The 27,669-nt window shown below is 39.4% G+C and overlaps 1 protein-coding gene across 3 annotated transcripts in view; it reads right to left on the reverse strand.

Annotated features, from left to right (window-relative positions):
* LOC119773155 (neurocan core protein-like) overlaps positions 1 to 27,669 on the reverse strand; it is a 66,529-nt gene that overhangs the window by 30,056 nt on the left and 8,804 nt on the right. For 2 of the 3 annotated variants that reach the window (XM_038270014.1, XM_038270002.1), the window contains exons 2-9: positions 14,129 to 14,211; positions 8,734 to 8,937; positions 4,901 to 5,083; positions 4,275 to 4,449; positions 2,587 to 2,714; positions 950 to 1,234; positions 371 to 508; positions 175 to 258 (exon numbers count right to left, since the gene is read on the reverse strand). In XM_038270014.1, coding sequence (XP_038125942.1) covers positions 175 to 258; positions 371 to 508; positions 950 to 1,234; positions 2,587 to 2,714; positions 4,275 to 4,449; positions 4,901 to 5,083; positions 8,734 to 8,937; positions 14,129 to 14,201 — 1,270 coding nt within the window. In that variant the 5' untranslated portion in view covers positions 14,202 to 14,211. The remainder of the gene's footprint in view (positions 1 to 174; positions 259 to 370; positions 509 to 949; positions 1,235 to 2,586; positions 2,715 to 4,274; positions 4,450 to 4,900; positions 5,084 to 8,733; positions 8,938 to 14,128; positions 14,212 to 27,669) is intronic. The other variant, XM_038270007.1, reaches the window with a different exon arrangement.

Genomic DNA, 27,669 nt, shown 5'->3' on the forward strand with positions numbered 1-27,669 from the left:
GAAAAATCTTTCTAAGAAAATGACTTGTTCTATTTAATAAGGTGTAAGCCATAATCATCAAACTGACTTTATATCAATTAAAATCTTAGAATATATATTCTATTTATGTAATCTAAGTTTTAGTTATTTAATTGGATTTAGGAAACACCAGTTAAAGTATGAGCGCTGACTTACTGCTCTTGTTAGTGGACTCCTCTTCTTCCAGGTCAACCAGTCCTGTCCAATTGGAAGGAGAAACTCTGTCTTTTTCAGAGGAATCTATATAAATGTACAATCAAAACATTACTCATTACTAGTTAGTAGTTCATTTCCTCTGATAGGCTAAGTAATCGGCTCTTTTTAAGGATTGAGTTGTAAATGAATGTAAAACCTGTCAGCGTGGTGGTTTGCTGGGTAGTCACATTGGAGCTTTCTGGGTCTGCAGACTCAGCATCCCCTGTGAGGTAGCTCCAGGGCTTCCACAGGGAGGAATAAATCTCAGAGATGGGGCCTGCATCCTTCACTTTACCTGGGTAAGGAATTAAAGAGCCATTTGCTCACATCCGTCCTCTAAATTTATGAAAGCTTGGTGCATTTGAATTCAGCTAAAAATGGCAGCTCATTCATTGCAGATCAACTTCACATCTTGATATTTAACATTTCCTCTGCTCTGCATCTTTCTCCTGCAGCGACTGTCAATCCAGTGTTTACTTGGATACACAAAGCTGAGAGTAGAAATGAGGGTTGCTATAGTTACCCACATCGGCAATGACTGTTATAGTGATCTTTATTGTGTTAATAGCAGACAAGGCTTCATTTAAATGTGAGATGGTCCTTTTAACCACATACTTACCCCCTTCTGTTTTGTATATTTTATTCAAGGAGCAACACTTTAACTAAGTACCCATATTAAGTTCATGTTCTTGTGGTAAATCCAGCCTGTGGATTTTTATATATCATAAACCGTTACCTCTGTAGCAGTAGGCATCATATAATGCAGTAGTGTTGTCAGCAGTGGTGTTGGGTGCGAGGGTGTGGATTCCCCGCTGACTCCCTCCACATTCTGGGCGAGGCCAAGCAACAGGGAACCGGACGCTGCCGTCAGAAAGCCAGCCTGGGGCGCAGCTGTCCAGACCAGCTCTCCACGCCAGATAAAGCTGCCCCACTGTGGCCAGCTGGCCCCCGAGGGACACACAGCGGTCTGAGGCTGAAGACAGCGAGAGTCTCCCTGGGACTGAGGTGTGAAACACTTCGCCTGATGGAGGTGGACATTAGAAAAAGGTACATTAAACAAGCAAATGATTCCTTAGGTTTAGAAATTTTATTTTAGCAAATGTTCACGATAACTATGAAGTATAGGACAGAAGTATTGCAGCATTTCAATAAAGTCTGAGGATGTTGTTTTCTGTTTCATGCCACTCAGTTTTTAACAGTTTTACTTATCTTTACTATTGTTGATATTATTGAAATAATAAATATTATTATTCTTTATTTAAAGCTGAGAACGTGAACTCATATTTGTGACAGTGCTTGACAACAATCATGATAGTAAATACCAAGAAATTTCCTGCCGTTCCATTCTGCTCTAAGTGCAAAAACAGAAGGTCTAAGCATAAATTAAAGCATACATCTAATTGTGCCTGAATGTTGACCCCTGCAGATCTGTATGGGAGGAGACCCACAAAAAGAGCAGAGAAGATATGTTTTCAGAACATTGTGTCATTTTTCACTTTTTCAAACTGTTGGTATAAGCGCTGTTGAATCAGTAGCTGCACCCAAAGAGAGGACCAGATTAGACCCAGAGGAACCTGTCCCAGCCAGGTCACCTCAGGCTAAATATTTTACAGCATTTGCAGCAAACTTTTACATGTGTGCAGTTCGTCTTGACTAAAAGGATAGTAATGGTAAAACAGCCAGAGCAGGCAGACCTCCAGCTGCTCTAGTCTGCAGGGAGAGCAGCACACAGGCAGAGATAGATAAGCTAAAGAAAAATGCAAAAAAAAAAAAAGTCTGCATGACTCACCCAAAAAAAAAAAGTAAGGTACAGTATTTCTTTTATGTCGACAGACAAAATTGCATTAAAAGAATGAGAGTTAGTTTATGTTGCAATTCTGATTGTACCTGAATTGTTAATTTTATCTATTGCTTGAACCTTGTCAACCAATGATCACAAAGCTCCTCAGAGTAAATATTTTAGTTTAGATGAAGCAATAAATAAATAATGGCATTCATCTTTTAACAGAAAAAGCATAACTAAGGTGTTTGAGAGATAAAACTGCATGGTACATTTGTTTATTTATTAATTTATTTTTTCAAATATTCCTAGGATATATTAGTTACCGAATGACTTTTACAAAAAAAAAAATCAGCTCTGGTGGAAATAACTCGTAGCCCAAAAGAAAACCAACAACAGGCAAAACCAAGTCAGTGCTGATTAGTGCCTGTTTCCTGAATTTATTGAAGGTAAAAAAAAGATTTGATAAAAAGATTTATCCCCACAGTAGTGCTCTGATATTGCAACAGAATCTGATGCAAGCATCCGTATGAAAGCCAAAGGCTGTGACAGGTTTTGATTTATTTCATGTGTTGAGGTGTGTGTGTGTGTACCATCAAGTTCTTCAGCAAAACAGTACACATCAAACATCTCTTTCGGGTCTTTCTTCCCATAATTCCTGACTCCGGCAGAGTACTCCGTGTGTCCATAGCAACCTAGCTCTGGCAGCTGGACCGAATATCTGTGGACAGGAGCATGTAGGAGTCATGAATGGGAGTTAACCTTGTTATTTAGAGCTAATAATAGGAAAATAACAGCTTAAATGACTCAGAAGCATCTTACTGCACAAAGGATTTCTCAGCCTACATGCCAAAGGTTTTTGTTTTGAACAAATTAAGACTTTAAATGCCAGTTGATAATAATTTCTTATCTGTGTTCACATTTAAAGGGCAATGCATTTGTTTATATTCTGGAAAAATTACGAAGAAGAAGTGGCTAATGAGGCTGCACTGTGGAGCACTTGGTAGAACAATAAAAAAATAGCTGTCATTGCTTTACACAACAAATCTCTCTCTCTCTCTATTAATATATATATATATATATATATATATATATATATATATATATATATATATATATATATATATATATATATATATATATATATATATATATATATATATATATATATATATATATTTGATCAACAAAAAATGTGATGGACTTCACTGTTTCGGATAAAAAAGAGTTTTGAGTCCATTAGATTTTTGCTTGTTTGTTTCTTTGTTTGTTTTTATCCTCAATCTTTGTAACAGATAAAGAGTAGAAAACAGAACAGGCCTGGGTTAGGAGATGTTGAAAATATACATCAGTGAGGATAGCTGTTATCCAGCAATGTCTCCCATTGACTTTTCCACTGGTTTAGTTGTTTCCTGTTCTCATGGGAGCAGCTTAAGAACCGCAGTGTGACAGTACTCCTGGTGGCTCTTTATCACTGAACTGTACAAGTTTGTGAGCAGCTAGTGAAGTGGGATAACACAGTTAACCTTTCCAAAAAAAGTTTAAAAAATAATAATAATCCCTTGAAAAAAACACACAAAAAAAACCCTTGTTTGGGCTCCAAGAAAAAGAAAATATGTCATTAGGGCTAAAAATCAGGATTAAGGACCTTTAAGGTCAGTTATAAGAGAAGCAAGATTTCCCTATTTTAATGTTTCTGTGCTACATCACATATGAATAAAATTAATGGCACATTTCCAGGCTTCTCCGGGACATGTTGACATGCTGAAAAGGAAGTTTGGTTGAGTCAAATGACTTGCAGCAGAAACCCATCTACTGTAAATCAAGCTCGATTGCCTTTTTTGAGGACTAGAGATAAACACCACAAAGGGAAAGAAACAGGAACAGGTGGATATGAAATGGGGCTATGAACTGGCGAAGGGGCAAACTGACCCAGGGCCATGGCTATTGCCAGTAACTATTTAGCCCTGGTTTCAACAGGGCCTTGCTTTTTCAAAGCCATCTGGTGTGATCATCTTGTTTTCCTTAGACTTATATTAATGTCACTCCTGTTAGTTCTCAAATTTGCATGCACGATAATCGCATGATCACCCATGTCTCTCTAATCTCCTTTAATTACAATATTTGGCATTGATTAAAACTACAAACTTGGCTCTAAAAATTATTACCTGTTTAATAAAAACATTTGCAGGTGCATCAGTAATAAAGGCCACCATTTGTTTATTATTCAACAGCATTAAAACTAAGAAGCAGCCTTTCAGGCGCCCGGTCATGTCCTCACCGGACAGTCTGATCGGCCAACCATCCTGCTGGACAGCTGGCCAAACCGTCACGGTACGCCGCCCACAGCTGGGCTGGCGATGCCATCTGAGCCGAGTTTTCCTGGCAGGCACGCTGGGCCTCGTTGAAGGAGAGGGCATAACGAGCGTTTGGAGCCTGGTAGTGAAACACCACTCCTACACACGGAGACAGAAACAGGTGGTAAACAGTTTCAGTTCTCCTCTTCTGACAGATTCACAAGCTCAGGTTTAAAATCAATAAACAAGTGGGATCAGTCTGTGAGCGCATCAATGTGGCTGCAAACAGATCAATTGAACAGAATTTGTGCACGAGTGGAAAATAAACACAATTATTACATGTACTCCTTCAAAATATTTTAATTAAGTAAATCATTATACCAGTGGAAGATAAGACAACATGAGCAGTATAGGCAAAGGGAGCATCAAGCTACAGTAGGTTAAGCACTTAGAATGAATTTGCTGTACTCTTAATGAAAAATCACACATTATTTGCTCCCTATTAAAACTTTAGCAATACATTAATTAGGAAATCATGTTAAACGTTTCTGCTGTGTTTTTCCTTAACTTCCTTTGTGGAACCCAAACCCAGAGAGGATGCTGTACTTACCAGAGACCAGCAGAGGCACAGTGTCTCTCTCATAGTCGCTGCCCACCACAACCTGACAGTGGTAAGTTCCTGAGTCGTTGGTAAGGAGACCGGAGATCTCCATGGTAGCATTCAGAGGATTGGCAGCGTATCCTGGCAGTTTGACACGTCCACTGAAAGCCTTATTCACCTTGATTACATCACCTTTGGCGCACACAGAAAGAGATTACTAATGTTTACTAGTATTCTGTAGGTTTCACAAGCAGAACACAACATTTTTTTTTTTTTCACTTAGTTTTTATGTAAATTTTTGCAACTTACACAGACATACACATACAAGCCCACATTCAGGCTGCTGCTCTATACGGTATACTTAAAGAACAAAACAAAAAGTATATACAACAAGATAGCTTACAAGTAGAGTAGGTCACATGGTTAAACATAAGTAACTTACAAATATAAATGTAGTTAGTAATTAAATAAGCAGCACCAATGGAAATAACAAAAATGAAATAGAAAATACTGAGTAAAGATAAAAAAGTATAATAGAAATGAAATAGAATAAAATGAAGAAGAAAAAATCATGGCCGGTTTCCACCTATTAACAAATATGTCTTTTTGAAGCCTCGGGCAATAAGTTATTTGTTCCATATGATAGATTTCCCAGACCTTTTCAGTTCACATTGTTGGGATCCCTTCCTAGGGGTTTGTGTTACTGTTGGGATCTGAGGTTCTGTCTATCTTTTCTCCACCAGAGGGCGTATTGGATCTCCTGAAGCTGGAGATGACTTCACCAGCTGTTCCTTATCTGCTCATCAGGAGACCAGTATTTAAGTGGGCTGAGGACCACACTCCAGTGCCAGAGTGTTAGTCAGTCACGGTACAGCAAACCCTGAGCCAACCTGCCGGTCTAGTCTCCTGACTGCGAAACCTGAACCTGAACCTGATCCATTTTGTTTTCTCTGCTTCCCAGGTTGAAACTGCCTGAAACCAGAAATCCCCTGAAGAGTTTCTCTGTTGGAAATCGGTCTGTCTGATCTCAGTAGAACCCTGGAGAACCAAACCTGTCAAGGATCTGCCAGCTTGCCCCCAGAAGAATCTGGAAGGGAAACTGAAGCTGAAACCAGGTCATCTACAAGCTCTACCAAACTCAGCCTCCACCAAGCCCTTAGCCTGCCGTCAGCCTCTGGACCCCCCTGGTTCCCCCCCCTGGTTTCTCTGGACTGTGTTCAACAATAACCCTTTGAACTTTTTCCCTGCCTCCGGTTGTGTTCTGCATATGGGCTAGAAACCAAAACTCATTATGACACACATTTTGTATGTTGGAGAGTCAGGCTTCAACCATTTAACTGTGATGTGTTTAAGAGCTGCAATCAGTAATATTTATAGAGGGTATTTTTTTCCTCTTCCAGTAATGTCTTTTGGTAATAATCCAAAAAGTACCATCTCAGGATCTTTGTTGAAGGTTTTCTGAAATACTTTTTCTAAGGGCCTCGAATATCTTGTCCTACATTTTTCTCAATTTAGGACATGTCCAAAATATATGAGTATGTTCGCCGATGTGTGACCCACAAGTTCTCCAGCATTTATCTGAGTGTATGGACCCCATTTTAGATATAACCGCTGGTGTCCTAAAGAAACGTATTATTATCTTCCACCTAAATTATCGCCATGTATTAGAGTTAGCAACTTGATGCACTGTGGTAGATATTTCCTTCCATTTGTCTTGTTGTATATATAGTCATTTCACTTTCCCATTTTTCTTTGGTCTGTAGAGTTTTGTTAGGATCCATATCTATAAATAACTTGTATAAATGGCTAATAATTTTCTTATTCCCACTACCTGTTTGCAATTTTATCAAGAATTCTTCAATTTTAGTGGGCTCTAGGAGTTTAGTCCACGTTCTTTGTTTTGTTACAAAGTCCCTTAGTTGTAAATACCTAAAAAAAAATCTGTATTGGGGAGTATGAATTCTGCTCTTAATTGTTCAAAGGATTTAAGGCACCTATCTTTGTGAAGTTGGTGTAGATTTGTAAGGCCTCGTTTAGACCAATTTCTAAATCCTGGGTCCAAGAACATAACATTTTAAGGGTCCAATATAACATTGTTTACCACGTGAAAGGAAAATGATTGTATTTTTAATGTATTCTATAGGAATTATATTTGATGGACTAGGACAAAGTAGGGTTTAACTATAGAAGGGGGGGTGATATATTTATAATCTCTTTGTGCAAAATGTACTGCAATTTGGAACCACTAAACAATTACCCTTAAAGATATTTGAGGATGCTCTTTTTCCAAGTGGATCATCAAAATAACTGGTTCTCCTAATTGTCAATCATTCTGGTGATATGTTTATGTAAGGCCGTCCTAGGTGCTTGTCCCCGTTTCCACTTACCGGTGGTGAGTCTGACATAGTGGAAAAATCGCAAATCTTCTTTTGGAAAGTAAGCTAGTTTGAGCGATGCAAACAGCAACTTTTAAACAGTGCATGATGAGAAATGGGCTCGTCTATGCTCTGCACGCGTTTAATAGCCCTTCCCTCTCTGGAGCAGGTAAGGGGTTGTGCATGTGCATTTTCTTTTAAAGTGGAGAGGTTGGATCTTGATTGGATCTTGGTTGGATCTTGGTGCTCATGAAAGAATTTATCTGTGTGTAATTTAACCTTACTATAAGTCCAGCTGTTCAGTGAAGGAAAGATTGCTAGCGGGCATTAGAGAACAAAGATTTTTATGATGATCAAGGTGCACAGCAGGCAGGGAGCGGATTAGGGTTGTGGAGAGCTTTAAAGAAGGGATTGGGAGCTAAAAAAAATCAAACAGTTTTGTTAATGTTTTATTTTTTCACATCATTACTTCTGGATTTTCAAAAATGTTTTAAAAATTAATGATGCCCCTTACTACTCTTATCTCTATTTCACACCAATTTATATTCTCACTTGTTCCCATATTTTTGCAGCACCCCCCTTATCAAAATCTTTCTATTTCCATCTGTATTTACTTTCTCACATCTTTATTATTAGGAATCACCCTCACAGGAACAACCCTCACTTTATTTCAAAGACCTGGTAAGTGTACTCCAGGTCCAAACAAACGCTGAACAATGACATAATAAGCATGCTCAATAAACCACTTATACGCTGAAAGGATTATACTGTACAAGCTTGTGCTAAGGACTAATTTCCTTTACCTCTCTCACACTTTTAACATCTGCATTTCTAATGATTAAACAAACTAAAAATGTTACTTCTATTCACTGCTATGGAATGCTTTGTTTTGAATTATCTTATACAGCATACATAAAGGGTAACAAGGGGAACAGGGGTTTAAATCCAGCCAATGTAAGGAAGGAAATTTAGTGTAAAATTTAGCCGATGATAATGTTTTGCTGATCATAATGATTTGCCGTGGAAACTCATGAATATGGGAGGAGCCAAAAGAACACAAACCAGAATATAAAGCATAACTGAATATAACTGACTTTTCTAAAAATGGTCTTGTGATACCAATACCTTTGTAAAGAATAGTATTTTAAAAAATGAATGTAATTTAAATGTATTTAAAAAAATTAATCTAATATGGGACTTACTATTTCTATGGGTCAATGGTGGTTATAAGCAGTTAAAATTTACCAACACTAAATAACTGTCATGAAATGTGGAATCTCTTAGTAGTAATAAAAATGCTTTTTTTCTTAATTCATTTTAAGCATAAAGGTTCATAAAGACACCAACAATGATATCTGCTGTATTTAGGAAATTAACATAAACCCAAAAAACATCTATATTAAACGTCTTCAAATATTTTCTATCAAAGCATTAATAATAATTATATTCAAAAGCTTTTTTATTTACCTTTAGCTGAGAGTACTATGTTCTCCAGTGGAGCATCCCGCCCTCCTGGTGGTGGCCTGGTGTGAGTCCACAGAAGGTGTGGAGGCTCGACGGAGGAGCTGGTCCTGAGGGTGAAGACACAGGGGAGGACGGCTTTGCCTGCCAGCATTTGTTGAACTGGAGGATGGGTAATCCTACGCATGTTAACTATGGAGGACGCTGCACCTAAAGAAGTAAGAAACATAATTAGGACTTCTATGGAGCATGTTTACATAAAAGAAATGTAATTGACTAAAGATAGAAACGGTAAAATAAGTCTTTAACTCCCTGCTGATTTTGTAGGCTTTCTCACAAGACAGGAAAAGCCTGACTTTTCTGGAGTATTTTTTTAACAGAAAAACAGCATATAAACAAATCAAAGATTTTATTTCCTAGAGAGCACGAAGACTGAAGTCATTCAGCATAACATACTCTAGGTCTCACCTGACGTATAAAACCCAGTTCACAGAGTCAGAATATCATCAACAGCCAAGCATCCCAGTTTTAGTGGAAAAGGTCAACATCACTGCACTGAGGGAATAATTGATCCATCCGTGTACTACAGAAACATGGAGGAGGATCCAACTACAGCTAGATTGTTGACGATGGATCCTTATGAGTAATTATCACAAAACTCTCTCTAAATTCAACAAACGAGTTGCTAAAGATGAAGCAGAGCATCCTCCAGGCCACAATCCTGCTGAAAATCTGAAGCTTTGAGCATATTAGAAGGGGTTTATGTATTTGGAGAGTTTATGTGCTTCAAAATGGACAAAAGTCCCTCCCACGTGTTCTGAACTTTCTCAAATATTTTTTTTTCTTTTAGTTAAAATGATTTGCTTTGAGATATATTTATTTCAGCCAGTGGCATGCAAAATAATTATCATTGTTTAATACAATTTATCATTTTTTTTTTTTTTAATTTAACCTTTATTTAACCAGGAAAGTCCCATTGAGTTAAAGTAACTCTTCTTCCAGGGAGTCCTGGCCAAGAAGGCGGCTTAAAAAGTTACATTAACATAAAACCACAGGAGACAAGACAACCACAGCTACATATCATCTAGGCAAAATTAAAAACAACACAACAAGATTGGGCATACACATACAACCAAAAAGCAAACAGCAAATAAGGCATCCAATCAAAAACAGTTGCATCTGTCAGTTATTGATGATTTTAACAGGTCTTTAAAAAAAATTTATGGATGGAAGTACTTCAAGATTTAAAGTGGCTTGAAGTTCATTCCATACTTTAGGTGCAAATGATGAAAATGCTGTTTTTCCTAGTTCAGTTCTTGTAAATGGAGTATGTAAAAGTATTTTTTCTGATGACCTAGTCCTGTAAGTACTATCTTGAATGGAAAGTAAATTAAAAATGTATAAAGGTAGTTTACCCATAAGGGCTTTAGCAATAAAAGTCAGTAAATGAATTTTTCTCCTCATGTAAAGAGAAGACCACTGTACAGTTTCATAGAGAGTGCAGTGGTGAGTCCTAGCTGATGCACCTGTGATAAAACGTAAGGCAGAGTGGTACAGTACATCCAGTTTTTTAAGTAAGAATAAACTGGAGTGAATATACAGTGTATCCCTATAGTCAAGCACTGACAGGAATGTGCTCTGAACTAGCCTTTTCCTCGCAAGATAGGGAAAGCACTTCCTCATTCTAAAGAAAAAACCCAACTTTGGTCTAAGTTTCTTACAGAGGCTCTCAATATGAACACCAAAGGACATCTTATCATCCAACCAGATGCCTAAATACTTGTAAGATGATACTCCTTCTATTTTAGTGCCATCTTGTGTTGAAACACTAATGTTAGGTGAGGATCGTGAATGTGTGAATGTCATTGTTTTAGTTTTTTTAGCATTCAGTACCAACTTTAATTCAATAAGAAATGTTTGTAAATGATTAAAAGCAGACTGCAATTGTGCAAATGCAGCATTCACTGATGAAGCTGTGGTGTACAAAATAGTGTCATCTGCATAAAGATGCACTTTTGCTGTCATCAGGTCCTTACCCAAGTCATTTATATAAAGAGAAAATAAAATTGGACCCAAAACTGACCCTTGTGGGTCATTTTGGCTCATACTCTGTCTTTCTTTATTTTATTAAAGCATGTATAATGATTAGCTATTGTTTAATGAATCGAATAAGGATATTTACTAAATTAGAAGATAATTAAATAATATAACCCCCTTGTATGGTTTAAATGCTTGTTGCATATGTGGATTAAGGAGTCATAATTCATACAGTAATACCTGTTTTTTTGGATATACCATTTAACATTTAACAATTTATAAAGAAATGTTCCTATTTTTATGTGTTTTGGGATTTTTTTGTTTATTTTTTAAATATGAACATCATTTAACTAATAATAAACAATAAAAAATAGTGTCGTTTTACTCAGTAAACTATGTCAGTGTATTGTAGAACGTTGTTTTTGTAAAGTTTGCTACTCCTCACTTCCAGCTTGGAGGTGTAAGAAGGTTTTTAGACTGCACAGCCTGTTTAAATTCACCCTACAGCATCTCAATAAGATCCACATCTGGGGTCTCATTTATAAAAGTGGCATAAACACAAACCTGGGCCCGCACATCGCATGCATCACTTTCCAAACAAAGGTTGTGATCTATAAAAAAACAAAGTTGACGGGAGAAAGTGCGGGTCATTTATGCAAACTCTGACCCGTGCGTTCTTTCATTCTGGAGAAAACGAAAACTAACAGTGAGGAATTGAAACCACACTGCATCATGAATCCTCTCAGACACTCAGTTTCACCCCTCTTATATCAGTGAACAACTTTATCATAAGCACTTAAAACCACAGTGTGATTAATGCTTGTGCAGGTGAGCCATTTAAAATCCTTTACGAGACTCATAAGCTGCAAAAATCTTCTTTCTGATCGCCTCATACAGCCCCTTCAGAGCTCACTCAGCTTTTCACTTTCTCATGAACAGTCAGGAGCAAACAGACTAATATCTCAGTTCTAGACAGCATAAACCTTTTTCCAAATGCTGGATGTTGCCCAGCAGGCAATACCTGAGAGGTGATATGCTGTTTATATACTTAGTCATTTTTCTTTCTAATATAGATTTGACATTAATTTTTGAAATATATAATTTTTTTTCTTGTTTCTTTATATTGCTTGAGTTGCTAATGTTGACATTTTCATATTCGACATCTGTGACTCCTTTCTGCGACTCCTTTTTTACTCCCTGATCCAACCATGCCATCTCATCTAGATTTACAATCTCCAAAAAAGAAACTTGAGATAAGCATTTAATTATTATTTTTTTGTTATATAAAAAATATGTAAATTTTTAATGATACTTTGTTGTTTCAAGAGAGCCAAATTAAAGCAGTTTAATAGGATTATAAAAAGCAATGCTGATGGGAAAAAAAGGGTTTTAAAACAAAGTCTTGTGCAGAAAATCACAGAAGTAGAAACTGAAACCCACAGAAATGCTTAAATCTGCATTTAGATTGCCGGGTTTCACAAGCTGACCTCCCAGGGAGGCACTCTGTCAGCAGAAGAGTCCTTGTTGCTGCCCCTTAAATCACATGTAATCATAACATAACAAACCAGGGCAGAGTAACAAGCAGGACAGATGTAGAGAAAAAGAGATGCAGAGACCGGGACAGGCAGAACAAATCTACCTTTCCAATGTGACAATAGCCAGAGATGTTTGGTAGAGATCTTGAAGAGAATTTTTGCAGGCTTTTACAGAGATATATCTTTACTATAGGCTTTTTGTTTTACCCTTTAGGACTAAAACATCGTTTGATGATCAAACTTAGTAGTTCAGCTCTGATGCATCTATAGGCCTCTCTGAATGTACTTTGGGGTGGAGATTCCCTGAACTGTTATGCGGATGTGATGTCAAAAGGCGTCCATGTTACATAGATCCAACCAATCAAATTATATTCGTTATATTCAAGATGGATTTTGTAGATACTCAGAAGCGACCGGCATTAGCTCAACTCAGACACTAAAAGCAACTTCACATCAAGTAAGAACGCGAGCTATGAGAACAAGCAGAAGAGTTCTGCAGTTTTGTGTTATGAACACAGGTTGCAGTATCATTAGAAAACTTTATCATGCCTCTTTAATCAGAATAATATCTCTTGGTTGTAGGGATTTTATTATTATTATTATTATTAAATTAAATTCCTCCCATGATCAAAAACAGGTAAATTAGTCTATGTAACTTGGTGTATGATTATGTGTGTCTACCACCCCCTCCCTTATTTGTGCAAAAAATAAACTGTTCGGGAAACATTGACTTTATATCGTTTAAAAATGTACATTGAGCTATAACTCAACAATAATGCTTGGTCCGTTGCTAGGCAATGCAGGTTGGAGAGGATTTCTGAACCCATTTAGAGCTTTGAGAAGAACTGGGACTTTTAAGGTGGTCTTTTTACATCCAATCATGCTATTGACCAGTTCCCAATTAACCCATTTAGCAGCAGCATGTTCCTCCAGCTGTTTGGTTAAAGTCATTTACCCTTTCTGCCATTTGTTCCAACTGCCCTTGGGTTTGAAATTGTACCAACAACTTGCTATTATTATAGACGCCCCAATATTTGTGTTTTATTTCCTATATAATTCTGAATGAAATCCTTTCTCTTTTGATTTGTTTTTTTGTTTTTTTTTGAAAAATATTATTTGAACGTAGTGCCTTCTTGGTACATTTCCATTCATTCAACCATAATCAGTAGATGCTACGAGTTGAGTACCATTTGAAAATCTTGTTTTAATTAATTTCATAAAACAATTATCTGGATCTTGCACTTTCCTCCTCAACAGAAACAAACAGAACATGATTGAATGAGTAGAAGGACCACCATCTGTTGGGGTAATGATTAAATTTAGCAAATCAGGGATGCAGGTGCAGTTTCAATAACAATCCCAGGCTGTAGAAGCACAATGCATGCCAATTGCAGAAAAAGTAATTAAAGCCAAGAACTTATCTGAAAGCCAGCGGGCTCTGTGAGGTACAACAAACCTGTGATAATCCGGCTGCAACCTGAAGCTCTGAGATTGTCTGTATTTTGTTTCAAAATCAGGAATTTCCAAACATAATTGTGATGGAGCAGATGTTGGGCTAAATGGCTTTGGAGGGGGTCCAGCTTTATTCCTGCAAGCTTGTTCGCCAACATCCTCTGGATGTCACCTCTCACAGCATTAAAAAAAAAATGTAACATTTTTATTTTCTATGGTGAATGTGTTGTTTTGTATTGTAATCCAGTTCTCACATTGTCTTTATTCCTTCCAGCCTCTTTATCTTCTGGTGTTTTTCTTAAGATATATTTAGCTGTGTGCATCCAAACCAGGCAAAAAAGAAAGTAAAAAATGGAGGAGAAAGACAGAGAACTCACCAGAGCCTGAGGAGAGTAGCAGCATGAGAGCTAAAAAGATCTGCGGCCCAGCTGCAGCCCGACTTAACACCATCCTGGACCTGCTGAGAGAGAGAAGAAACATAAGATGGATGAAGAGCAAAACTAAATCACAGGTACTGCAGCAAAGACAAAAAGTAAAAAGAAAGAAACTTGAAAGGAGGCACTAATTAAATTTATGCACACATGTATAATGAGCTTTTTCTTCCGGGAAGTTTAAAGCTCCACAAGAACTACGGTTTTTCCAGTTTTCTTACAGAGCTGCTGGACAATATGACATCATCCTGCTCTGGTCCCACTGGTTTTGGAGTTCTAGGAGTTTGTTCTAAAAACCTATTGCAAGGGCCATTGTTAGGATCCTGAAGCATAGGATCTCAGCCCTACCCAGAAATAAGTTTTTATACCAGAGTACAAATATTTCAGTTCTTGCTGACTGGCCTAAGCTTTGCTACACTTAAATTACAAATGTTTTCACTTTGCATAAACTCATTATCATCCCAATCAGAAAACATTTAAGTAGTTCTACAAAACCGAGTAAAACATCAATGCATATTTTTCTGTTTTACGAAGAAGTGACATGCCTTCTGCAGAAAAAAACAATATGAAAATTAATTGATGGGTTTGTTCACCCAGAGTAGTGGTCTGCAACCTTTTAAATTCAAACAGCCACATTTTTAATGCCACCATAAACTGAAACCTGCCAAGAGCCATAATAAAGATTTTATTAATACTGAAAGATTTTCTACTTTTTGAATAATTTTACATTTTACAAAGAAAAAATACCATAAACATGAAAGACAAATAATGATACAGCCCGCCTAAAATATATAACACACATAGTTAAAGCTAAAAAAAAACATTCAATAATTTTAAAATCTCTTGTGCCACTGGTGCTGTTAAAGATAGTATATACAGATATTGCCTGATAATCACTATTGCCTTGATGGTTAAAACCATCTCTTAATCATGTTTTATTCAGTTTGGTTAGAGCCATAATGAAAGGCCCTAAGAGCAAAAATTGACCTACAGTACATGACAGGACTTAAGTTTAATTATCAAAACTGTTATTTACACCAGGGGGTCACCAACATGGTGCACACGGGCACCAAGGGGCCCTCTAGAACAAAATGGGGTGCCCTCAGCGTCTTCTATAAGTAGAACAACTTGACAGTGGGCTAAGTTTTAAATTTTATTTTATTCTGTTGCTCTCCTTTTTTAATAATTTATAGAGATTTCAAAATGACAATGTCTAAAATAAAAGTAGAAAAAAAGAAACAATAAAAATATGTTTGTAATGCATAAGTTTAGGTGAATGCTGACCCTTGTAGTTCATGGGTCAGCATTGGTAGCTGTGATTCACTACGTCACTAAATAGGATGGTATCCTTGATTTACACTATTCGACTTTCTGTTATTTATGGCATTTTTTATGCTGAATCTGTCTGATATTTGTGAATCTGAAACTCAGACTTTGTGTTTAAATCCCATTTTCTCATCTAAGCACAATAGGAAAACCATTTTAGATAACTGGCTGTGTCTGAAAGACTTTTGTCCCTGTGATTGTGCTTCCCTGGAGACCTCAAAGCTTTAGAATTTGCTTTGTAGCTCTTCTTTAGACAGACAGATGTTATTGACCTTGTTTTTCTTTTTCTCCATTGATTCCTCTGTATTGAGAACAACATATTGCTGTTTATTATATTTAAATCCACGTTGACAGATGGCTTCTATTTAGGGGAGAAGATTTTAAAAGTCTGACAGTTGTCAGCCCTGGTTGTGGCTACTAAAAGAGAGCAAAGATACACGGTTGTTCATAGTATTACAAGTAGTGTCTATATCTCCAATGAGGGTCTGGTTGGTTTCTTCAGCTTTTTAACTTAATAAATCATTATTTGTAAACTGCTTTTTGCATTATCTAGTTTAGATGTGCCTTCTTTTGCAATAAATCTCATTTAACTAATAAGTCATAGTAGGGAATAAATGCATCTCAGCCAGAGGTACAGATAAAATGTGTCATGATGGGTATCAGGGAGGCCCAATATGCAGAACACTGACGACACGGATGGAAAGTTTAACAGAGTTTATTGGCAAATTCACACATATAATAAAGACTGATGCAATGGTTCTGGGCTGGGACCGGTTCACTGGCGTCTGTGAGAAAGACAGTTTGGTTAGCGAAGGCTTTGTTGAGACTTGACTGATTGTGTCTAGGTTTGTACCTTGATGAACGTAGAGGAGGCTTTGGGAGCGGAACTGTTGGGTCCGGAGAAAGCTTGGGTTGGCAGAGTCCTTAAGCTGTTTCAGCGTCTTACTTCTAAAGGCTGTTTTGACCTTGGCTTGTGTTTCCAGCTCGGTATCCAGAGCTGCTAGGAAATCCAGAGAGTGAGTCTTCAGGTTTGGCTCGGAGGGCTGGCTCGGCAGGTTAAGCTCTTCCAGAGCTTCACAGGAGAAAGACCAGGAAACCTGGAAGCAGAGACAAAAGGGTTAGAATCCAGGTTGGACTCAAAGGAGACTTGGTTCACTAGGGATCTATGGCTTAAGTGCTAACCAACTGATTAAGACACTGCGGCGTCGAGGCAAGGTCTGAAGGCAGCTTAAGTAGTCCAGGTCCTCCAGATGAGATCATAAGCTGCAGGTGTGCAGAGCAGCTCAGCAGGGAGGATCCAGGGCGGACTCTGCTGGAGAAAAGGTGTATTTCTCCAGCTCCCAACAGTACCCCCCCGTCAACGACCGCCCCTTGGCGGTGCGGAAGAGGTAGACGGGAGGGAACGCTCATACTCCTCGATGAGAGAAGGGTCGAGGATGTATGAACCAGGAACCCATTGTCGGTCCTCCGGACCGTAGCCCTCCCAGTCGACGAGGTACTGCCAACCGCGACCTCGCCGACGGGAGTCCACGATCCGGCGAACGGTGAAGGCCGGATGTCCATCGACTTCCAGGGCGGGTGGAGGGGAGTCGGATGGAGGGCAAATGGGACTAGAGATGACTGGTTTAACCTGGGAGACGTGGAACGTAGGGTGAATCCTGAGTGTCGGGGGAAGTTGAAGACGGACGGCGGAGGGGTTGATGACTCGAGTGATCTTGTATGGGCCGATGAATCTCGGGTATAATTTGCGGGACATCCCCTTGAGGGGGAGTGGACAGCCAGACCTCCTGGCCGACCTTGTACTCGGGGGCTGGACGTCTCTTGGGGTCAGTGAACCTCTTAGAGGACTCAGAGGAACGGTTGAGTGCTTGGATGGTCTCTCTCCAAACACGCTGGCAACGACGGATGTGGTGATTGACAGTCTTCACCGATATCTCTCTCTCGGCAGCAGGGAAGAGAGGTGGTTGGTAGCCGAGGCTAACTTGGAAGGGAGACTGACCGGTAGATGCAGACTTGAGTGAGTTATGGGCGTATTCTATCCAGGTGAGATATTGACTCCAATCGGTGGGATTATTGGAGGTGAGACAGCGGAGGGTGGATTCGAGGTGTTGGTTCATCCTCCCAGTTTGACCATTTGACTGGGGATGATAGCCAGAAGTTAGTGACACTTTACAATTTAGAGCAGAACAGAAAGCCTTCCAAACCTGTGAGACAAATTGGGGACCACGATCTGAGAGAATGTCCTGGGGAATACCATGGAGGCGAAAGACGTGCTTGATCAGCAACTGGGCGGTTTGAAAGGCCGTAGGGGGACTGGATGTAGGCGAGATTCTTGTGGTCAGTCCACACCAGGACTGGATGCTCTGCTCCTTCGAGCCAGTGTCTCCACTCTTCCAAAGCCAACTTAATGGTCAAAAGTTCTCGGTCCCCAACGTCGTAGTTGTGTTCTGCGGGAGAGAGTTTACGGGAAAAGAAGGCACAGGGATGGATTCGTTGATCAGAGTCGAGTTTCTGAGACAAAACTGCCCCTACACCGGAGTCAGAAGCATCAACCTCTAGGATAAATTGCTTAGATGGATCTGGTTGGATTAGGACTGGAGCTCTGGAAAACAAGGTTTTGAGTTTGTCAAAAGCTGCTTGTGCCTCGGGGGACCATCGAAAAACTCTCTTGGAAGAAGTTAATGCAGTTAATGGGAGGGCGGTTTGGCTATAATTTCTGATGAACCCCCGGTAGAAATTAGCGAAGCCCAAAAATCTTTGTAGCAGCTTACGGCTTTCTGGAACGGGCCATTCTAAAACAGCTTTTATCTTTTCTTCAGAAGGCTTAACCTGCCCGCCCTCGAGCTCAAACCCCAAAACGGTAACTGAAGATTGGTGAAACTCACATTTTTCAGCCTTTACAAAAAGTTTATTCTCTAGAAGTCTCTGAAGAACCAGGCGGACATGTCTCTTATGTTCAGATAGATTCTTGGAGTAGATCAGGATATCATCAATGTATACGAATACAAACACATTGAGAAAGTCTCTGAGGACGTCGTTCACTAGGGCCTGAAAACATGCGGTGGCATTTGTTAAGCCGAAAGGCATGACCAAATACTCGAACTGGCCCAAAGGAGTCTTAAATGCCGTTTTCCATTCATCTCCTTCACGTATCCTAAGGAGATGATAGGCATTTCTTAAATCGAGCTTTGTGAAAACGGTAGCTCCTTGTACAGGCTCAAAGGCTGAGGCGAGAAGAGGATATTTGTTTTTGATAGTGATTTGGTTCAGGCCTCTATAATCTATACAGGGTCTCAAAGAACCATCCTTTTTTCCAACAAAGAAAAATCCTGCGCCCAACGGGGATGAAGAAGGGCGAATAATTCCTGCAGCTAGCGACTCGTTAATGTATTTTTCCATTGTTTCACGTTCTGGTTTGGAAATGTTATAAAGTCTACTGCTGGGTAACGGAGCACCAGGTAATAACTCGATGGCACAGTCGTATGGTCCGTGTGGTGGAAGGGACGAAGCACTGACCTTACTGAAAACAGGAGCCAAATCATGGTAATCAGGGGGTACCGGAGTAAGGTCAGGGACGTCCATCTCCCCCCCACCTCTAGGGGACCCCACAGCGGGAGCTGCAGAACGGAGGCAGGTCTCGTGACACAATGTGGACCAGGACTCCACATGACGATCGGCCCAATTAATATGGGGATTATGCTTCTCCAGCCATTCATAACCCAGTACCAGTGGGGAACATGCGGATGAAAAAACAAAGAAGGTTATGGACTCTCGATGGTTACCTGAGATTAGAAGTTCAAGGGGTTGAGTTTGGTGGGTGACTTGATGAAGTTTTTTCCCATCTATCGCAGAGACTCTGAGAGGCTGGGTTAAAGGAACCGTAGCAATTTGGAGCTGTTGGACGAGATCAGAGTCTATTAAATTACGTTCACATCCAGAATCAATGAAGGCTGAAAGAGAGAAGCTCTGGTCGAGGAAAAACAACGTGGCAGGAAGCAAAAGACGAGGAGGTTTTTCATTTTCTTCATGGCCCGTCAGACTCCTCAAAACCTCTGACGGGCCCCGGCTTTTGATCTTTCTGGACAGGAAGCAATGAAGTGTCCACTCTCACCACAATAAATGCAAAGTCTGCCCAAAAATCTCCTTTGTCTTTCCTCAGGAGACAACCTTGTGTGTCCAACCTGCATCGGCTCCATCTCAGTTTCTCCAGGATGAGTAGCCTGAACAGGCAAAGGGAGAGGCTGGCTCTTTGGCTTTGGTCTGGATAACTGTTCTGTGGGGGCAGAAACAACAGTCATGTTATTAGAGGCGGGGGCAGAGGAAAATAACGCCAAACTCTTATGTTTGCGGCTGTTTCTGGCCCGAATCCGGTTGTCCAGTTTTATAGTTAATTGGATTAGTTCTTCGAGTGTAGCCGGTTCATCACGGGTAGCCAACTCATCCTTAATATTTTCGTTTAATGCCTCGAAATAAGCACTCTTTAATGCACCCTGGTTCCATCCGGAAGCAGCTGCTTTAACCCGGAAATTTATAGAAAATTCGGCCACAGAAGAATTTCCCTGTTTTAAATGAAGCAGTGCTCGAGAATCAAGGGTTTGGTCAGTGTCTTGGTTGAATACCTGGGAAAATTCAGAAACGAAATCTGAATAGTGACAGCTTAAGCTTTCATCTGAGGCAAATCTGGCTTGAGCCCAAGCCAGAGCTCTTCCTGTTAACTGGGAAAGGATAAACGTTATTTTCTTGTGGTCCGTGGGAAAACTGGCAGGAGAGTTCTGAAAAATGAGACGACATTGAAATAAAAATCCCTTACAATCAGTTACGTTACCAGAAAACTTCTCTGGGAGACTTGGGCGGAACTCGGATGACGTCACAGTCGGTGACCTCGGCGGAGGAACTGGACCCAGAAATGGTTGGGTTACTGGAGCGGGATTAGCATTACCCACGTAATTAGCGTAGTTTTGAAGCATATGATTATGCATATCAACCAGACGGTACAACTCACGGAGGGTCTGAGTTTGTCCTTGTATTTGGACATCTGGTTCTTGCAATCGGCGGAGGAGATCATCTGCTGGGCCTTGTGTTTGGCCGCAGTGTTCTGTCATGATGGGTATCAGGGAGGCCCAATAGGCAGAACACTGACGACACGGATGGAAAGTTTAACAGAGTTTATTGGCAAATTCACACATATAATAAAGACTGATGCAATGGTTCTGGGCTGGGACCGGTTCACTGGCATCTGTGAGAAAGACAGTTTGGTTAGCGAAGGCTTGGTTGAGACTTGACTGATTGTGTCCAGGTTTGTACCTTGATGAACGTAGAGGAGGCTTTGGGAGCGGAACGGTTGGGTCCGGAGAAAGCTTGGGTTGGCAGAGTCCTTAAGCTGTTTCAGCGTCTTACTTCTAAAGGCTGTTTTGACCTTGGCTTGTGTTTCCAGCTCGGTATCCAGAGCTGCTAGGAAATCCAGAGAGTGAGTCTTCAGGTTTGGCTCGGCGGGCTGGCTCGGCAGGTTAAGCTCTTCCAGAGCTTCACAGGAGAAAGAACAGGAAACCTGGAAGCAGAGACAAAAGGGTTAGAATCCAGGTTGGACTCAAAGGAGACTTGGTTCACTAGGGATCTATGGCTTAAGTGCTAACCAACTGATTAAGACACTGCGGCGTCGAGGCAAGGTCTGAAGGCAGCTTAAGTAGTCCAGGTCCTCCAGATGAGATCATAAGCTGCAGGTGTGCAGAGCAGCTCAGCAGGGAGGATCCAGGGCGGACTCTGCTGGAGAAAAGGTGTATTTCTCCAGCTCCCAACAAAATGTTTATCACGGATAGCAATTAAAATGGTATATTTGCTTTCTATAATTAGTAGGTAGCTGTTGGAATGGATCACTGCAGTAAACAGTGACTCTGCTGCATTTTTCCTGCATAACACCAGAAAATCCTGCCACACATCAAAAATGAGCTGCTGACTTTGCCAGAGGATTTGGCTCAGTGCCTGAAGCTTTACAGTTCAATGAAGAGATGCCTGAGAAAGCGCTCATAAGAAATGGAGATGAGAAAACACAGCTCTGTGTTCATTTTAAGGTGTGGTTAGGTTACAAAAAGTCATTTACATTTTTAACTCATCTTCAGACAAATCTGTACCTTTCTAACATCAGGGAGGCTGGAAGAAGGATCTTAGAGTCCGAACCACATCCCCATCTATAGGTCTCAGTTTCAGTTACATAAACTAAATAATTCATCCAAGAAAGACCCTTTTTGCATTCACCAAGGTAACAGCAACACATGCCAACAGCATCTCTCATGCTTTGAATGACGATTACGCAACAGCGGCTGCTTTCAGCAACTGCAAGAATAATGGTGGCTCTCTTTCCTGACCATGTGAAAGTTTAGTAAAACCTTCCACTCTTTAGAGCTGAAGTGTGTGAGTCAAAGGAGCGGGTTCCTCGGCCAAACTACACTTTAATCAAACAACAATTTGTTGTGCAGGTGTTTTTAGTAAGGCTTCATTTCAGCTTTCTGAATGTGGGTAAAGTCCCACTTTGCCACAAACTCTAAAGGCATCCTCCTTCTGAGGACCTCTTTATGGGTTGTGACAGATTGGGGACGAATCGTTGGATTGTGTAGACCTGAGCTATTGGTAGATCCAGTTGGGTGGCTGACAAGTGATTTCTAAAAGCAGGGAGAGGGTCGTGACACCAAGGAGTTTACCCGGTTTTTCCAACAGAGAGCATTGTATCTGAGTGCCGGGGGCTGGCAGGAACCCACCAGGAGTTATCCACACCTACATTACTAAAGACTCAGCTCACAGACATCTCAATGGATAACCCACCACTGTATGCTCATAGAGAGCAGCCATTCAGGGTTTTGCCAGAGGGAATTTACAACATACAGTCAACTGGTCATCCAATCACACCAGCAGCATACTAAACCAGAGGCATCTTTTGTTCGAGACCAGACATCAGATGTCACGAACGCCTTCCTCTAAATTTCCCCTTTCCATCTTCTCAGGCACAGCTGTGTCGTAGAGAAAACGGAGCCAAAAGTTTCTAAAATGCTTCAGTGGACTTCAATACAAATGTCCATCTGACACATTTTCGGCATGTCGTCTGAAAAGGACATTTCTGAGCCCATTGTACGAGCCAATGAGCAGAGTGACAAAGATGTAAAAAAGAGCTAACAGACAGGGCTGCCAGGCCTACATTATGGCTTTTACGTAGCTAAAACGGGACACCAAGTGGCCCCTGTGGTCACCGCGACACAGGCAACATGGGCGTTTTCGACCCACATCTCCTGTAATGCTGCGGTCGGTTGGAAAACTTATAGAAAAACCAGTAGGAGTCAGAAACATATCCTGTTATACCACAGTGATGACTCACATGAAACATATTCACAGCAACATAACATTTACTAAAGATTTAAGGCTGACTGCTAATCAGGCTGATTTCTATGATTTATGCTCTCCTTCCCTGTCATGTCACTTTAGGAGGCTAGAGATGTCTTTTTTGTGTTGGTTTTTTTTAGATCATGAACTAAAAAATTATCTGTCATATGAAAAAACATCGGGCTAAAGCTTTATAACCTTAGTTAACCTTAAATGTCTCTAGTTCTCTATCTTGTTCTATCTGCTTTGCTCCTGGTGATGCTATTTGTTTGCTGATGTTCTCTTATAAACCCGTGAGGCGTCAGGCTAAAGGAGGGTTTTCTAATTTACCAACGAATTCCAGACTTCAATCTGAAACCTTAAAAACCAATCCTTCTTACCAGAGACAAACTGTCAAAATACCAGTGAAATAAAATGCTCATTATTTATGAAAATCTTTGTTGCTTTTTTCAGAAATATTAATATAAATCAAATTATTTTTAACCAGCTTGAAAATTCTGTGATATTTTTTGCTGAAAAAAATCCTAAATGTTGAAGTTGTTCAAGTGATGAACAATCTTCTACCTCCAAAACACTGTCTGTATTGTAAACAGTTTAGTCCAGTTTGATCAGCTGGACTTTTCCATGATCATTCTCATTTTTTTGTCTTTTCTTTTAAAGGAGAATTTCCATAAAACTGAATGAGGTGCAAGCCTGAAAGCTCATGTAATTTCCTATTGTTGAGATCAGAAACTAAAGGTTCAGGGGTTCTAGGAGATCGACAGGATCCAACATAAGCAAAACATCACTTTATCTCCTTCTAAATCCTTTTATGAGTAAGAAAGCATACAGACCCGTTATTAATACCTACACTTGTTGCAACAAAGTCTGTTCCATGTGGACAGCTTTAATTATTCTGTGTATGATTGGAACAATCATGTTTCTTCATTTGGTTTATTGTAGTCTCTGAGTTATAGTGTTTTGATCAGGAGCACATTAGTCAACCATTCACACAGCATTTTAAATGCTCTATTGCAAGAATCATTTTCTTTCCCAAAAGTTACCTAAAATGGGAAGAGTGAGAGGATCTGGAAACTGTTTTTTGTACAAAACTAATTTAACAAGCTCAGTAAAAAGAAGAAGCCTTCATATCCTCTCTGACTTTGATGCTTATATCTCCTTTATTCTCTTGAACTATTTCTTCACCACAATTTGCATTAAGTTGGACTCTTTCGGTCAAGTTCACAATGTTAATATTAATTATGGTCACAAGTAGCCTTTTGGGTTAACGAAAAAAGGTTATTTTAAACCCAGATTTTGTAGAGCTGTGAATATGGTGGGTTTAACTGCATTTTGAGTGTTGATTACTGTACACCTCAGCCTTGGCGCAGATGATGCTTGACGCAGAAACTGCAGATGATCACACTGAATCACTATTCCCGGTTTCTAAACTAAAGAAATCTAAAAAAATATATATATATAATAGAGCATCAAGAAATAATAAGGTATCTGAAAATTAGATTTAATGCAGCATTGTGTTTTATCCTCTTTAAGAGTACGGTTGTAATATCATTGTCACATGTCACATATATCAGTTCCCTATCTAAGGATGAGATGTTGATTTTTTTTGACAGGAATTTGAAATGTGTGACTGAAAAATATGTGATAAATGTGTGTATTTAGTTTAGGTCTATATCCTAACTACATATAAAACAGCACATTTAGGGACACATTCCAATCTCACAGTTCAGCTTACGTTTGTGATCCACCTTTAAAAAGTCAAAATCATAAACCATTTCTCTTAATACCAAGATCTGTCATGTTGCTCATTTTAAAACATTGTGCTCACAGCAAGAATTTCCAACAGCATAACAATATAGAGGGGCTAGGAAATTCTACACCAAAGCAGATTTTCCTGGAGAAAATTGCTTTTCCAAAGACCCCTGCTGCAGAAAACGTGGAGATAATCCTACTAAAAGTTACTGTGGGATTCTGTGTAAGAATACCTGAAAACATGACAATGTAACAACAACAATCAACTCTTTTATATTGACATAGACAATTGCCCTATTGGAATAATTACAGCTATTTTTGTAAGAGCCTTTAAAAGCATTATTCACTGCATGAAACCGATTTCAGAGAGAAGTTATCCACCTATTGATCCTGCCTATTTTAAGAATTCATTAGATCTCATGTTCAAAAATACCACAATATTATTTTTAACATTTTTATCTTTTTATCCCCTTGCTTCACATTTGAGCTTTTAATCGTGTTATGTAAAAAATGTTGACAACACTCAAGACCATGATTAATTTTAGAAAATGTTCTAAAAGTTTTGGTAAAATATGCCAAAAGAACAGGATCAGACACAAGCATTACAAGAAGAGTCTTTTTTTCCCCCCTACAGGGACCTGACAGGAGAAGGCGATCCCCCCCTTCTCCTTCTTCCTTAATCATATCTCACAAAACTATTACCTCCAGAGAGCAGCAGAGTGAGCAGCAGAATAGCAGCTCCAGATAAGTGACAGACAAAGTGGTGGGGGGAGAAGGATGAAGAAAGATGAGTGAAAGGAAGGTCATCTTATCAACATTTTTAAAATAATAACACTGCCATGATGAAAGCTCTTTAGAAAAGCCGGCTGCACAAGCTCTTTGAGTCCTATTAATTTCTTTTTGTTTGAGATAAAAGACGTCAGGTAATACATTCATAATGCCTTAAATTATGGTATTTTTTAAGCTTTCACAGAAACATGTTTTATCAACATATTCCAAAAAGATGGATGAAAATCCTGTAAAAAAAAAAAAAACAATCTATTGTTTAAAAACAGGAAAACCAAGAATCAAGGTGAACCCAGCAGTCTTTGTGTTCTTTAAGCCAGAATGGTGGGTAATCACTCTCCAAGCAGCTAATGACTCATGCAGGATTCAGATGGAGGGAGGACTCTGACAAGATACAAGTCCTTCCAGCTCAGGACAAGGTAACCCCTGGGTAAATGGATGTGCAGCAAAACACAGAGAGGGGGGATATTTAGCTTCATTTTGAAGCTTTCTGAACAGATACGTCTGAGAACAGATAAAGACGACAATTTCTAGATTGCTGAGTAAAAGATGTACTCTCAATGCTGAGTGCAGCTACAGGTTTCATTTAGATTTAAAAAGCTTCAGAAAAGTATAGAACACATAGCACCACAGAAAATCATTTGTGATGTTATAACCAGATGCCATAATGTCCCTATTGAGGAGTTCACACGGCAGAGAGGGTGAAAGTTAACTGTCAGGCAGGAGGAAAATTGCTTCACTTTTTTAGAGAAATACCAATCCTAAAAGTTTGCTGTGTATCTGTATGCAGCCCAATTAAGGAAATATTTTATGGAACCAGCTTTTTTCTGAAATTATACTTTTATATGTTTAGGTTTTACCTTGACCAACTAACACCCTTAAACAATCCTTAAACCCCCTTTGCTCATTCCTCATGTTAAATTGATCCCCTAACGATTGGATGAAGCTCCAACATGTGCTACAATTCTGTACCTTCATCCCACTCTAAACTTCAGACATGTACTGTATTCTCTCAGTGACAGTCTAAAGTTATTGCGTCTGATTGTGTCTGTTTTTTTTTTTATGTAAATACATACAAGTAAAAAACAAATCCACTGGGCTTTGTTTCCAAGTTTGAAGACGTTTTGCTTCCCATCCAGGAAGCTTTTTCAATTCAAAATGTCAGAATTAGTGTTGAGTTTCACGCTTTATAGAGAGGACCAAAACAAAGCCTTGTTTTTGCTTAGTAGAAAGAATAAATATAAGTGGAGTGGTGTATGCAGTTCAATGCAGGAAGGAAAACTCTGATGTTTATATTGGAGAAACCAAACAACCTCTCCACAGACGAATGGGCCAACACAGAAGAGATACTACAGACAAGACCAGGCTGTACATCTACACCTTATGGACAAAGGACTTTCTTTTGAGGACCGGAATGTTCACATTTTGGACAAAGAAGACAGGTGGTTTGAAAGGTGTGTGAAGGAAGCCATTTATGTTACGAAAGAAAAACAACCTTCACAAGGTGGGTCAGCTTACAATGCAGCGATAGAGTTGATTCCTTCCCGCTATAATCGCAACCCCCAACCCCATACAGGGGACCAATACATCTCGCCTGTTCAGCCAGGCCAATAATTCCCCGTAACGCCCCCCCCTTTCAGAGGCATATACCAGTATCGGATATTGAAGCTTAACAAAGAACCCAAATGACTGCCCATTCCTAAAGGGTGGACCCATTCTTCTGGTTCAATTTGCATGTTTTCTAAGCCAAAACAAGGCTTTGTTTTTGGTCCATTCTATAAAGTCTCAAACTCAATGCTAATTTTGACAAATTGAATTGAAAAAGCTTCCTGGATGGGAAGCAAAACGTCTTCAAATTTGGAAACAAAGTCCAGTGGATTGTTTTTTTAAACTTGTTTGGAATGGCTATGACTTGGATGACTGAGAATCTTTACCAGCGTAGATATACACTGTTCCTGAATTTCTTTAAGAGATTGTTTTGTGTAAATACATTTTCATATGATAATGCTTTCAAAGGTTGTTTAGAATAAAAAATGGTTATAAACTTGGTTAGATAAAGGTTGAATAAAAGAACTAAATTTCATCTTTGCACATCTAGATTCTAAATATTTTCTCAGTTTTTATTTGCACTATAATTTAACCTTAGTCAGACTGGAACGAAAGCCACGTGTTATAATCTTCCAACAGTTTCTCAGTAGAATAAGACACAAATCTGGACTTGAAGAATATGCTTTGAATTAAGCCATTGCACCCCG

This window comes from Cyprinodon tularosa, unplaced genomic scaffold (genome assembly GCF_016077235.1).
Source record: "Cyprinodon tularosa strain WSP-4 unplaced genomic scaffold, ASM1607723v1 ctg12, whole genome shotgun sequence".
Taxonomy (NCBI): Eukaryota; Metazoa; Chordata; class Actinopteri; order Cyprinodontiformes; family Cyprinodontidae; genus Cyprinodon; species Cyprinodon tularosa.